The 14,114-nt window shown below is 41.7% G+C and overlaps 1 protein-coding gene across 1 annotated transcript in view; it reads right to left on the bottom strand.

The window, feature by feature from the left end:
* Positions 1 to 12,141, bottom strand: part of PMP34 (Peroxisomal Membrane Protein 34) — a 28,194-nt gene extending 16,053 nt beyond the window's left edge. Inside the window, exons 1-2 of the mRNA XM_089244754.1 lie at positions 11,928 to 12,141; positions 6,421 to 6,481 (exon numbers count right to left, since the gene is read on the bottom strand). Of these exons, the coding sequence (XP_089100880.1) occupies positions 6,421 to 6,481; positions 11,928 to 11,987 (121 nt within the window). The 5' untranslated portion in view covers positions 11,988 to 12,141. The remainder of the gene's footprint in view (positions 1 to 6,420; positions 6,482 to 11,927) is intronic.
* Positions 12,142 to 14,114: the final 1,973 nt, after the last annotated feature.

Here is a 14,114-nt window from a genome sequence, read left to right as displayed (position 1 = left end):
GACGAAAGGAACAGCAACACACAAGGGTTCGAATATAGTAAGAATGTCCGTCCAAGTCCAACAGCAGTGAGGCACACGCAGTTGCCTCATTCAACTTTTCATGTGGAGGATAGTTGGACCGATAAAACATTGATGCCATGGACACCTCCGAAGCCGCAAAGACTGGCCAAGGCGAGAAAAGCTAGTACTATTAAGGGATGCTCAGCTGATAAAAGTACTGGAAAAGACGATTGGCCCCTATTATGCCCAGAAGACCACTCTATGATCGAAAAAGAGAAGCCGAGAGATGATTTGAATACATCAGAATTCACTATGAACCCTACCGAGAAGCGACTATGGTCTGACGTCACCAGAAGCGGAAAAACCAGCACCCAGTGGCTCAAACAACGAGTCACCTTAAAAAAGCGGACGATTAACAACAAACTCAAGGACAAGAGTACGTCCCAATCCGAGTCCTTTACGCAGACAGTATCTAAGACACTTGGCAATGCAAATGAAGGTCAGTATGGCCTTCATCATTGGCCTAGCCTCAAAGTCTACTGACTTTTTGTCTTGGGCGGACCGTTGTGAAGTTTATGATCAAGAGACGAAGATCTGTCCTAGCGACACCAGAGCTATCGGGCATGCCTACCCGTAATAAGGCCTTGAGACACGATATGCAGAGGAGCAGCGAACCATATCAGCAAAAACGTCATACATTCAACCACCATGCGTTATCCGAGCATTATGCCTATATTGATGGTGCAAGGCGAAGGCAGTCACGGCCACATTGCCATACATACCGTCCGCATGAATATGCTATACGACACTGGAGACAACGAAAACATGGTCATTGGCCAATGCCTAGTAAAGGGCTGAACTGGAGACGCAATCATCAGACAGATAGCTATAATTACAACAACATGCTGAATGGAAAACACCGCAGATTCTGGCAGCTTGATCATTATAATAAGACCAATCGACCACAAAATTCTACTTACAGCAGGTCGGACGACGGCGATAGAAATGAACCTGCTCGGTGTGTGGATTGCGCGCTCGTCAATGTAGCTTATCACTATTGTTTCAGCACAAACCATCTATCAAGAAGCAGGGCAAGAAGCAGAACCCCAGCTATATCCTCACTATAGGCTTGCGCAATACCGGACAAAACATTTCAGTGTGAAGAAATATACTAGCGATGAATACCATATCTCTCAGCAAATGAGATAGACACGGCTGCTTCAGATCAACTTCGATAAAACTGCAGCCTCATATCTATGGCTTAAGGAATTCAACGTAATACGAATCACAGTAAAGTAAATACAATCGTAGCAAGATGTGTACGAATGACCATTTAGTCGACAACCAACGTCATCTAAGACATCAAGAATGAATGACGGGGTACCCAGCAGCAGTTGTGATCACAATTCCCTGAGGCTCCTCCAAATAAATATGGACCGATCAAAAGAATGTACCCGGAACTTGGTGACGTTCTCGAAGAAGAATGCAGTGGATATTCTGCTTATTCAGGAGCCCTGGCTTCATCGCGGTGTCATGTGTGGTTGGCCCCAGGAATGGTCCAGATGGCAATCCCTCGACGGGAAAAGCGCTATTATAGTTCCTTCCATATGCATTCATCCAGCAACCTTCAGAATTGGCCGACATCTTGTAGCTGTACAATTAAGTCTGCTGCATAAGGAGCTGGTTCTCGTGAGTGCCTACGTCTCCCCGTATGAGGATGTGGAAGATACGCTTAAAGAGATGGAGGAAGTGTTTAATATGTCACCAGGGATAGGGAAAATATTCTGTACGGATCTGAACTGCCACTCTTCGCTCTGGGGGTATAAGGATACAGATTCCAGAGGAAGATCACTACAGGAATTTCTAGGAGGTTGCAACATGTTTTTATTCAACTCCAGTCGTACAGCTCCCACGTACGAATTAAAAGGAGCACGGGGTTGGCCCGATTTAACATTCACTACATCCGCTTCAATTATGGAGGAGGTTACCTGGTCAGTGGGAGGCGATGACTCTTTCAGCTCCCACAAATACATTCACATGTTCTTGAGAGCTGCTTATTGTTACCATAACACTCAGACAAGGTACAGAACGACGACAAGAAGGTTACACAAGCTTATGTCAGTAGTTAAGCCGATTGTCTCTGAGTTGCATCATCGAATCAGCCACGTCGCAACCGAGGTCGATGTGAATGCTGCGGTAGACAAATTTATGTTCCAACTTCAGTCATCATGCGCCGACACCCTGGGCTTCACACAGAAGAAAATGTCCCACATGATAAGTTGGTGGACGCAAGAGCTGGCTATCGAGAGGAGAAAAGTAAGAGCTTTGGAACGCAAGTTTTTGAAGGCACCGGAGAATACCAAAGGTGCAGCGAGAATCTCATATAAAAAAGCCAAGGCGAAGTATACGCAGCTGGTGAAAAAGACAAGGGATACGTGTTGGGCGAACTTTTGTGCCGAGCAGAATCGCCCTTTTGGACCAGCGTATCGTTCGGTCTTCAAGTGTCGTCGAATCTCGCCGCAAATTACTATGCGTCAAAGTGGTTCAAACGCTACAATCTTGGAAGCCGCTGAACTCCAGCTTAACACTATCTTCCCGGACCCCACAGATGATATAATCTTTGTACCACGATCCAGTAATACTTTGAGTGGCGACCTCCCAATCTCGACATCTGAAGTGCTGCACATCGTGGAGAAATTAAACAACCGCAAGGCTCCTGGATTTGACAACATAAGTATCCCTATATTGAAGTCACTCTTCAAGAGATACGCCACAGAGATTACATCTATCTTCAACAAACTACTAGAGATGTCGGTGTTCCCACATCATTTCAAAATAGGTAAACTGCTTCTGCTCTTGAAAAAAGATAGGGACCCGGATTCTCTAAGGTCATATCGCCCGATATGCCTGCTGCCTACTATAAGGAAGGTTTATGAGAAAGTACTGGTGCAGAGAATCGTATTTCACTTAGAGAAGGTCAATTGGATGAGTCCTCTTCAGTTTGGATTCAAAGCTGGCGGATCAGCAGAAAAAGCTATCGCTGAACTCCTTCGAATTATTCGACAGAAGCATGTCCAGGGCCAGTTGACTGCAATAGTCTCTGTGGACATACGTGGAGCTTTTGACTCCTTGCGACACGAAGTCATTATCAATCAGCTCCGAAGAATGCCTCTCCCTGAGAACCTGGTGCGTACAACGGAGAACATGCTACAAGGTAGACATATTACAATGACCACCGATGGCGGCGTTGCAATCAAAGCCCAGCGGAAAGGATGTCCACAAGGTTCTTGCAGCGGTCCACTCCTGTGGTCTTTGGTCCTGGACACTCTGCTTAAGCTTGATTGGGGACAGCACATCCATATTCAAGCTTTTGCGGACGATCTGGTTTTTGTGATTTCTGGTGCTAATCACGACGACATCACTACTGAATCTCAGCTTGCGTTGAACCAACTGACTAGATGGCTTAATGAGAATCATCTTGAGATGGAGGCCGAGAAGACGAAGTTTCTTTGGCCCCATCCTAAGAAAAATAAACCGCGCATTATAATCAACAATATCCGCATTTGGCCTTCGAAGCAAATAAAGTATCTAGGAGTACATATAGATAGCCGGCTTAACTTTATGCCACACTTGATGAAACAGATTGACAAAGTTCATGAGACTCTGCAATTGCTGCGAAGAGTTGCCGGACCACGGTGGGGCCTCCGACAGAATTTCCGGAATATGCTCTACAAGTCGGTGGTGCAGCAGCAATTATCTTATGGATGCGCTTCTTGGTATCGGGATCCCACGCAGAGGCAAAGAAGAGCTCTGGATATCGCCCAGAGACCATTTCTGCTTTATGTTTCAGGGGCATACGTCACCGCGGCCAACGCCGTCTTATATGTGGCAACTGGGAATCCACCTCTCAGTAGTTTTCTTGATTACGAGGCGCGCAAAACACGACTGCTTCACCTCGACGAGGATATTGTGGTGGCAGCTAGACGACTGCGAGTTGCAGACTTCGAAAAGATGCTCAAGACCTGGCCACAGCACCCAAGTATGGACATAGCAGTAAACCAGACAATACTGTCCAATAGTAATCTTGTGATAGCGCCCGATACAAGATTAGTTTTTACGGATGGTTCAAAGACTCCAGAAGGAACCGGTAGTGCATTCGTGGTTTTGCGGCAGGATGACTCTCGTGAAGTATCTTGGATGAGAAGGCTTGCTACTGAGACCAGCGTCTTCCAGGCTGAGGTATATGCAATTTTGCATGCAGTTCAATGGGCGCAATCCGAACAGCATCCAGTGCTCATATTTTCAGACAGTGCATCTAGTCTTTGGGCCATAAAAAATCCACGTTCACCGTATTACAACGTCAGAGAGATTCGTCGCATCCTGTGTGGGAATCCAAGAATACGGTTGGCCTGGGTGAAAGCGCACTCTGGAGTAGCTGGCAACGAGCAAGCTGACCAACTTGCTAAGGAAGCCGCTAATCTTCAAACTCCAGGTGAACACCCATGGCCAAGGAGCTTTGCTCAACGCTTATTGCGTGAGGATCTGTTGAAGACGTGGCAATGTAGTTGGAATTCTAATGCGGCCAAAGACGCCTATAAAGTCCAACGACGGGTCCGTTGGCACCATTATGTTTGGCCCAGAGAAAAGATAATAGTGGTAACAGAGCACGGTCCATTTCCAGTTTATTTCGAACGGTTTAAGCGCTCAACTCACTCTGCTTGTAATTGTGGAGCTTCTGGATCTCTCTGGCACTATGCGACGCAGTGTCCAATGACGGCTCAGTTCCACTTTGGTAAGATGCCAGAGTCTTATACCTTAGCCTGGAAGATAAGGACCCTTCGTAGTCCTACGAACTTTCACCGCCTCATAGGTCTTGTCAGGTTTCTGGAGCAGAACGTTCACCCTATGCACGACAAAACCAGAGGAGCACGTGAACCGAGAGGAGGCACCGACCCAACGTATGTGCCATCAAGGGAGTGCAGCAGTCAGTTGAGACAGTACGATTTGCGGCCAAGACTCAGAGGAGTTACTGACGTCACGCACCCGCCCTCGCGAGAGAGCGGCAGCCAGGCGATTATTTACAACTTGCGGCCTAGACGACGGCGGACCGATACTAGACCGATTCACTACTGAAGACCGATACCGACAATCGAACTGATATGTGGGAGCTGGACAATGGATGGCTGTGATTAGCTGATTTACTCTGCGATTCGAAATTTTATATTTATTATTGACAATCATTAGATTTAGATTATTGACAATCATTCGATTAACTGACGATGGCAAGATTCTTATGGGAGGGCTATCATCGCATAATCTTCTTTATAATTTCAATTGTCGATTGGCGTTTTATGTTTAGAGTTTAATCACCTGTTATATGATTTTAGATTGACGATCGTCTTCATATATATATTTTTTTTTTGGTTGCCTTCGTATGAGGCGACAATGTTTTGTTTTTATAATAAAACTTTCCGGATACACCCACCCTTCGGGAACGCTTCGATATCTCTATGAGATGGGAAGCGGGGTGTGTCCGGTCTTCAAAGGTCAAAGTATAATTTTCCCTATCCTGTTCTAGTATATGAGGACATCTCTTCCCCCGCCCCCCAATGCATTTTTTTCTTCCTACTCGTAATTCTTGGCACTTGTATTTCATCCCTGCACTATTAACGCAGTCTTATTCAAGGACAAAAATACAGTAAGTATGCTAGTACTGCTTTCGCTTGTCTTTTAAGTAAAACCAACATTTAAATCATCTTTTATTGTTTTTTAGATAATTTGAGTTTTCAGATAATCCAGGGTGGCTTTGGTCCCATCCACCAGGGATTATCGAGACTGTACTGTATAAAACATTTCCTTGTATGATATTAGAGTTGCACACCCCAGGAGAACATAATAACTATCATAACTAGCTTGACCATATTTGCTCCAGAAAAATACGTGAAATTGGGCTTCAAAATACAGGACAGTACCAATTAACACCAAAAATTATGCCAAAAGTAAGAAAAGTTGATGACTCGTGCTAAAATCACAGAAAAGTCACCAATCTCAGGAAATGAAGCGCCACTTCAAACTACAGTGAAATAAAAAAAAAGCATGACAAATATGTGAAATGAATAGTCTTATTTGTAGTCACAATTATCGTAATGCAATTTCTGAGTTGGGAAGATAATTTTAACCCTTAATTTGAAGAATGAAGTCAAGTTGGCTTTATTGAAAATACGTAAAAATCTGGGACATTTTTGCAAAAAAGTCGGGACAGCCAGAAAAACCCGGGACTGTCTTGGCAAATGTGGAGACATATGTTCACCCTAATCATAACTTGCTGTCATGAATGTGCAATATTTTATGCGAGAATCAGCTAAAAGTTTTCTCTCACTAAAATCTGGTCATTCAAACAAAAACAGAAACGATAAATACCTTGCAAGCGGGATCGAACAGTGTCTAGAGGGTAAAACACAGTCATGGCAGTCATACCTCCCTAAATCACATAAAAATGATCAAAATTAATAATGAATTACAATATAAATGAGTTTAATTAGTGTATTAACAGATGCTGCACGCTAATTTTTATTACGGAATAAGATTTTCTAGACTGATCAGGGAATTTAAAATATCAAAATAGATGTTCTATACTCAGTAGTGACATTAATTCAAAATATAAAACTACTTTATACCTACATAAAAGTAAGTGTTTTGTCATTTAACATATCTATCAGGTTGTAAACTATTTGACAACATTAACAATACGTTTTTGACTGTTTTAATACAGAGTTAGCTTCTGAGCTCAAAAACATAACCCTGATCTCTTATCCCACACATTTTGAATAAACAACTCTATTTCGCTATATAAATTGAACACAAATAATCAGTAGTTTAGCTAAAATGGATCACAAAATTATATATTTATAGCAGGACTAGACTCTTTGCATGTCGAAATACAGTAAAACCTTGTTAAGCCGTCGTTTTCCTTCAGGCCCTTCCAGCTTTCATAGACAACAATGTTAATAAACCCTCATTTATTCATCGCTAATTTCGGTTCACTCGTCACTATGAAAAAGTTTGAGAGAGAACAACAGATTATTTTTATGACTTTTTCCCCATTAAAAAAAACTTGTTAACATGTTAGCAGCATTGTGATATGCCTATGCACCAAAACGGAACAGTTTAAGTAACGAAAGTTATGCTGGGGAAGTCCATTTGTCGACTAAGGTTTTTGAAAGGTTAGGGACTATTCGAGCTAGACCTGATTTCTATTTAAACCAAATATTTTTGTTGAATAACCAGACATTATTTCCAAAGTTGAGATCGTCTAATGTTTACTTTCCCCGTTCAGGGCTTCCCTCAAGTCAAAAGTGGGTCTTGTGTTCGAAATTACCTTGTATCATGAACTACTGATGAAGAAATAAAACACTAAAATTAAATTTCATTATTTCATATGTATATAAAATTAATGTGCAATAGTTCTGTTTGGAAGAGAAGCTGACCATTCTAACAGTCGCTCTGATTAGTCTAAATTAAAAATTACTAGTATAAATCAAAGTGTACCAGTATATTCTACAATAATAAGTTAAGAAATAAGTGATTAAAAAAAAGTAAAAAAATATATTTTTTCTTTTAAAATCTATAAATTTTTTTTAATATTGTAATTTTTATTCATATTTTAATAAATGTCATAATATTTTAATAAATGTCATAATATTTTAAATTTATACAATTTTTACAATATTTCACATTGAAACTGACGGTACTTTGCTTAAGTCGTCATAATTTTTTTGATAACGTGAGGACAACTTATCGAGGTTTTACTGTATTCAACATTGAGAACTATAATATTTTGTTTTAATTATTGTACTAAATTAATGTTTAAAAATAAAACATGATACGCAAAAGAGTAAATTTCTCATCATTAGAGCCCAGAAGTTCAAGCGAAATACCATAAATGCTTTTTTTTGGCTATTTTCAAACTTTTCTGGTAAAAATGTCTTTTCTGAAATGTACCTGCCATAAATGCCTATTTCAACATAATTTTAAGTTTATTAGTGACTTTCAGAGGCCATAATCTGTAAATCGTGGATATTTCAAGTATTGAGAAGAAAAGAATTGCTCTTTTTTTTAAATTTTCCAACTCTCTCCATACTTAATAATTAACATCAGAAAGTCTCCCCCCCCCCCACCAGCCCCATTTCAATTCGAATAAGTGATCTGAGATAGGTGCTGCCCATGGGCGGAGATATGGGGGGGGGGGCAATGCCCCCCCCATCTCCGCCCCATATCTCCTTTGACGCTGGGGGGGGGCATTGCCCCCCCCCCCCCCAGCGTCAAAGGAGAAGTTGACTGATCTAATGTATATATGAATTGACATCATCACTGTGCCCCCCCCCCCAGACTTCGAAGTCTATCTCCGCCTATGGTGCTGCCATGTATTAACTTTGCTTTGACCAGATGGTGTTAGATGTGAATGACTTTGTTTCAGATTAATGCAACCCATGTTAGAAAAAAGCAGAGGAAATTTTTGCTTCTCCACATGCTTTATAATATGTCTTACTCAGGCATTGGACTGCATTGTACATGTATAGCTGACCAATGACTGTCCCAAGAGATCATCAGTTGGCATCATGGATCGCCCAAATGGGGTAGGGACAGACTAGGCTCTGGGACCTGTTGTTTTGATTTTTTTTTTTACACTATAAATGCAAACAACCATGGCTATTTATTTTAAATACATATTTAGTATTTGATTAAACTAACCAGAGTTGCCCTCAGGGGTGTGTGATAGATGCGCGACCACATGGGACCTCATGCTTGAAAGTCTCGCATATGTGGTTAAAACAACTTGCATTTTTTTATTACAATAGAACAAGGTAGCTATGTTTCAACTATAGAAACAATAATTATTCCCCATAATGCATCAAATAAATGAGAATTATTTGCAGCTTGAAGGAGCTCCACAGATCACTTTCTCTACGGGCTCTGTGCCTAGAAATGGTGGCCATGTAATTAACCTAATCTTGAGGGTCTACTAGAGAATTTTATTTTGGGCTTGAAATCAGTTTTACTTGGATAATGTAATGCAGTTATAATCAAATCAAAATTAAAGCAGTAGATGGATTATATGCAACTGATTTTTCCGCTAGTTTTTGGATGCTTAATACATTTGTGTTTTTAGTTAATTTTTTTCCTTCCAAAAATTATATCTTTTTTTATAGTGCCTATTATAGGCATTTTTAGTGCCTTTTTGCCTGCAATTTTGACCATTTTTAATGCCTAAACTTCCGGGCTCTACTCATCATGTTACCTATTGTCTTCATAATATTATTCAAAAGCAATCATTTACAAGGGGTGATCAAATGAAAAGGTACGAAACGACGTAAAAACGTAACAGTTACCTAAATATTGCATATTCCGCCATGGGAGAACGTAGCGAGACATCTCGGGATGCGATTGGAGTCTCTGACTGGGATCGGAGCATGCGCGGGCGCCCACATGCGCAGGAGAGAGCAGAGGCTCTTATCAAAAGCGGCGTCCAAATGATGCGGCAGTCCGTATGAGGACAAGATGGCATTCGTGTTGCAAAATTCGATGATTGAGGAGCAGCGAGGTGTTATCCGATTTCTGACAGCAGAAGGTGAGAAACCGGCAGCTATTCATCGCCGGATGGTGACAGTTTACAGGGAGAAATGTGTCTCTGACAAGTCTGTCAGAAAATGGAGTGCCCGTTTTCGTGCAGGCCGTGAGAGTGTGGGTGATGACCCGAGACCAGGCCAGGCAAACACTGTCATCACGAGTGATCTCATCGACAAGGTGGACGACCTAGTGAGAAGTGATCGGCGTGTCACATTGCAAATGTTGGCGGTGAAGGTGGATGTCAGCTATGGAACCGCGTGGACAATTGTTCACGACAGGTTGCGATATCGGAAGGTGTGTGCCGCTTGGGTTCCGAAGCAGCTCACCGACCAGCAAAAGGAACTGCGTATGGGGCTAGCACTGCAACATCTGTTTCTGTATCAGGAAGACCCCGCTTTCATGGAGCGGATCGTCACAGGTGATGAGACCTGGTGCCATCACTACGAGCCAGAGACAAAGCGGGACAGCATGCAGTGGAAGCATGCGTCGTCACCTCCCCCTAAAAAGTTCAAAGCCATGCCGTCAGCAGGCAAGGTGTTGCTCACCGTCTTTTTCGATGTTCAAGGTCCGCTAATTGTGGAATTCCTCAAGCACAGAAAAACCATTAACTCCGATGTGTACTGTGAGACACTCCGACGCCTACGCAGGTCCATCAAGAACAAAAGACCGGGGCTGCTCACGAAGGGTGTGGTTCTGCTCCATGATAACACGCGTCCACACGTCTCCAAAGTCACACACATGGAACTGGCCAAGTTCAAGTGGGAGCCGTTGGACCATCCGCCCTACAGTCCGGACATGTCGCCCTGCGATTTCCATGTGTTTGGTCCACTGAAGAAACACCTGAAAGGGAAGCGCTTCAACTCGGACGACGTACTTAAGGACGCTGTGAAGGACTGGGTCTCGTCACGGCCACAGGAATTCTGGGAACAAGGAATCCTGCGGCTTGTTCATCAGTGGGATCGTTGTGCTCAGGCCTATGGTGTATATTTTGAATAAAGTCTACATTTCTACCCACCGTGTTGTTTCGTACCTTTTCATTTGATCACCCCTTATATATTTGTGATGGTTTTGACAGTTTCTCACGGTTTAAACCAGTTTATGATGTCAAACACTCAACATGCCCCCTACTCAAGAATTTCTTTCTGCAAGTGGATTTATAAGAGCCATCTTGGAAATCCCTGTGAATCAAATTTGTGTGGCGGCCCAAAGCTTAAGAATCCCTGGCAGTAAATCAATTTGTATGACCTGTCTCGGAAGCCTCTGCGAGTAAGGTTTCGGTGGCGGCCCATAGCTTCAGAATCCGCCACTGTGGTCTAGTGGTCATAATGATGGACGAGGTCCCAAGTTTTCTATCGAACCCCACTGGTGCAATAGTGGTGGGTTGGCTAAAGTTGGTTTTCTGTAGTTCACAACTGCAAGGTGCGAATGTGAGCCGATCTCCCCATTCTCCTGCCACAGAGAGTAACCGGCCTACAAGGGGTACAAATATTCAATCATTACACTTCACTCACTCAACTTCTAAAGTATAGATGGGAGTACTGAAAAATCAGAAAACACTAGATAAACACTCAGACTGTAAGGCACGCACACACATACGCTAAGGTGGCACAACTCACTAGGTAGTAAATTGCCCATGGCGATAGACCTGAGTTGCACTTTGTTTGAAAGAAAGCTTAAGAATCCCTGGTTGTAAGTGGATTTGTACAACCCATTTCGGAAGTCCTTGCGAGTCAAGTTTGGGTAGTGGCCCATAGCTTAAGAATTCCAGGCCGTAAGTGGGTTTGTACGAGCCATCTTAGAATACCATACCCTGCGAACCAGGTTAGGGTAGTGGCCTATAGCTTAAGAATCCCTGGCTACAAGTCAATTTCTACAACCCATCTCGGAAGCCCTTATGGTCAAATTTCGGTCGTGACCCATAGCTCAAGAAGCTAGCTGTTAGTGGATTTGAACGACCCAGCTCGGAAGGCGACTCATAGGTCAAAAACACCTTAATTATACTATAGCTGTTCCATGCCAATTAGTTAAAAGGGGAGACAAAGAAAATAACTAAGACCGGGGGGGCCCTGAAGCTAACAAGCTATTAACTTACCATCCCTTTGACTATCAATCCTTCAAACACAAAACAAGCATGTGTGTGATTCAATTATTAATATATATTAGTCGATATTATCAAACTTGAATTATGTTAGAGAAACCGATATCTGCGTTTATATCAGGGATGCATTTAAAAGAGGGCGTCCTCAATATTTGAAGAGGAAATGAAGATCATTTATTATAGAAGGAAGTTTTCAACTCACAACAGCTCCAGCACAAGCATGGCTCAACGTCTCATATGATAATAACTTGCTTGAACTCATGATTTGAGAGATTCTCTCTTTTTATTAATTTATAAAATAATCGAGTATCCACCGGTTTTTAATGTCTTTCTTGTACGGGATAAATTTCGGGCGCGACTAAATTGCTGATTGAGGAAAAATCGCTGAGTGTAAACAAAAAGTGAAGAGCTCTCAAGCAGCGTAGGCTTCAACCCTGCTAAATGGAAAATACACAAAAAAAAAAATTTTTCTCTCTAAAATATATATATATTTATTGTGATATTTCTTCATAATTTTTTTTCATTAATTTTTCTATCTGGTTTTGTGAATGTTGTTAATTTTAACACAACAAATTATTCGAAATGATCAGTGTCTGTGCAGCCATCTTTTGATAGAAATTCAAAACTCTGAACAGTTCCAAATACGTTATATCTATGCTGCCATCTAGTGATGAATCACAATTAATTTACTCCTTTATAAGCCGATAGATGACACTACTTATTCCATTTTGATTACAAATGTAATTAACGCGCCAAATTCAAACTGCATCAAAACGTTCGTCAGCGTTTTTCTCCGCCGCTTCGGAATTTTAAATTCCAAATAATAAAAAACATGAAAAACTTTGTATTCAAGAATTAATTTGTAATTAAACAATTTTTTTTTTTGAGAGCATCGCGATGAATACAACAAAGGAAAACGTGATTAAATAATATTGGAAATATTTCCCATCTCAGTTTAAACTTAAACTAGCTTTAGTGTTTGATTAAATAATAATTATTTGATAGATAACGTTTCGCCCCTCCCCCGTGTTACCCGGCATGCCGTGAAAATCGAGACACACTGGATTTTGGGGTTTGGTCAAAGATTGTTAAAAGTACTCTTTAACCAGCTTTGGGTCTGGTCCATTGCCGACATGACATGGAATTTAAATTCTATCGATCTACTGATGAAAAAGTTACGTCGATTTATTATTAACTGACACGCATACGATAGTGCTGCCCCCCTTCCCCATATCTTTCAATATAGGGAGGATAATTTTTGACAGGACTCGCGACTGATTTTCAGCTGGTTCCTCATTTCCATTTCCACGAATATTCAGATTTACATATTGAAAAAATATAAGACCGATACCAACGCCCCCCCCCCCCCCAAAGCCTTGTCAGCCTTCTCCAGGGTCTTAACAGCACCCCATGAGCCCTCGGGGAAAAAGAATTCTCTGAGCCTGTGGGTGCCTTCCTATCAGATAATGAATTACCAGCCACTCCAATTTAAAATAAAAAAATGTGTAATATCATATATTAGGCATTGTTTTGCATATACTTCGTTAACGTGGGATTGCCTATCCACTACACAATATGCCCATGCGTTAAGACCTTAGAGGAGGTATATAAGTATACAGTATACTCAAAACTTGACGTACAAACTTTTAGGGAAGGTAGAAAACACAAAACAAAATCACATAGGAATGTATGGCCGGAAACCCCAACCTGATCAGCTGGAGGATGAACGAAGATGCAGAAATGAAAAGCCAATAATCAGTGAAACTTTATTTAGCGATACTTTACACGAGGACAGTACATGTACACGTTAAGTTTCACAACACAAGTACTCGAAGGCCTTACCATCCACAGTTATGCACGCTTGAGGGAGTTGAATATACTGGAGAAGTGCCGAGTACTTTTGAAAGAGTTTGATAATCAATGCATCGCCATTGTGAAGCGTGCATAACTATGGATGGTAAGAACTTTGAGCACTTGTTGTGAGAACGTGTTGAGTACAGTTATAGTTTTTCCACCCATTATTGGCTTGTCATTTTTGCATCTTCGTTTCTCCCAGCTGATCAGGTTGGGGGTTTCCGGTCATACATTATTGTGTAATTCTGTTCTGCCCTCTCCCCATCCGAAAGAGTTCGTACGTTGAGTTTAAAGAATCATCCCGTATTACCTGTTTATTACCTATAATGCCTTTAAGGTTAACACTCTCGTGGGGGACTCAAATTTTAAAGTAAAAAATGACTCCCCTCTCCTTTTGAAGAAAAAAAGATGAGTGATGAAGCCGTACCTTTGAGAAAATTCTATGGTGAAATGCATATAAAAATATTGAAGAGGGCAGTAAAACTGTTCTTGCACTGAGCCGCTAAATGACTATGTGTCTGCCCCCCCCCCCTTA

This window comes from Pholcus phalangioides, unplaced genomic scaffold (genome assembly GCF_987345545.1).
Source record: "Pholcus phalangioides strain wild (caught in Gottingen) unplaced genomic scaffold, Ppha-v1.0 ptg000015l_1, whole genome shotgun sequence".
Lineage (NCBI taxonomy): Eukaryota > Metazoa > Arthropoda > Arachnida > Araneae > Pholcidae > Pholcus > Pholcus phalangioides.
Note: the sequence above shows the minus strand (reverse complement) of the source record. Positions and strands in the feature narration are given on the sequence as shown.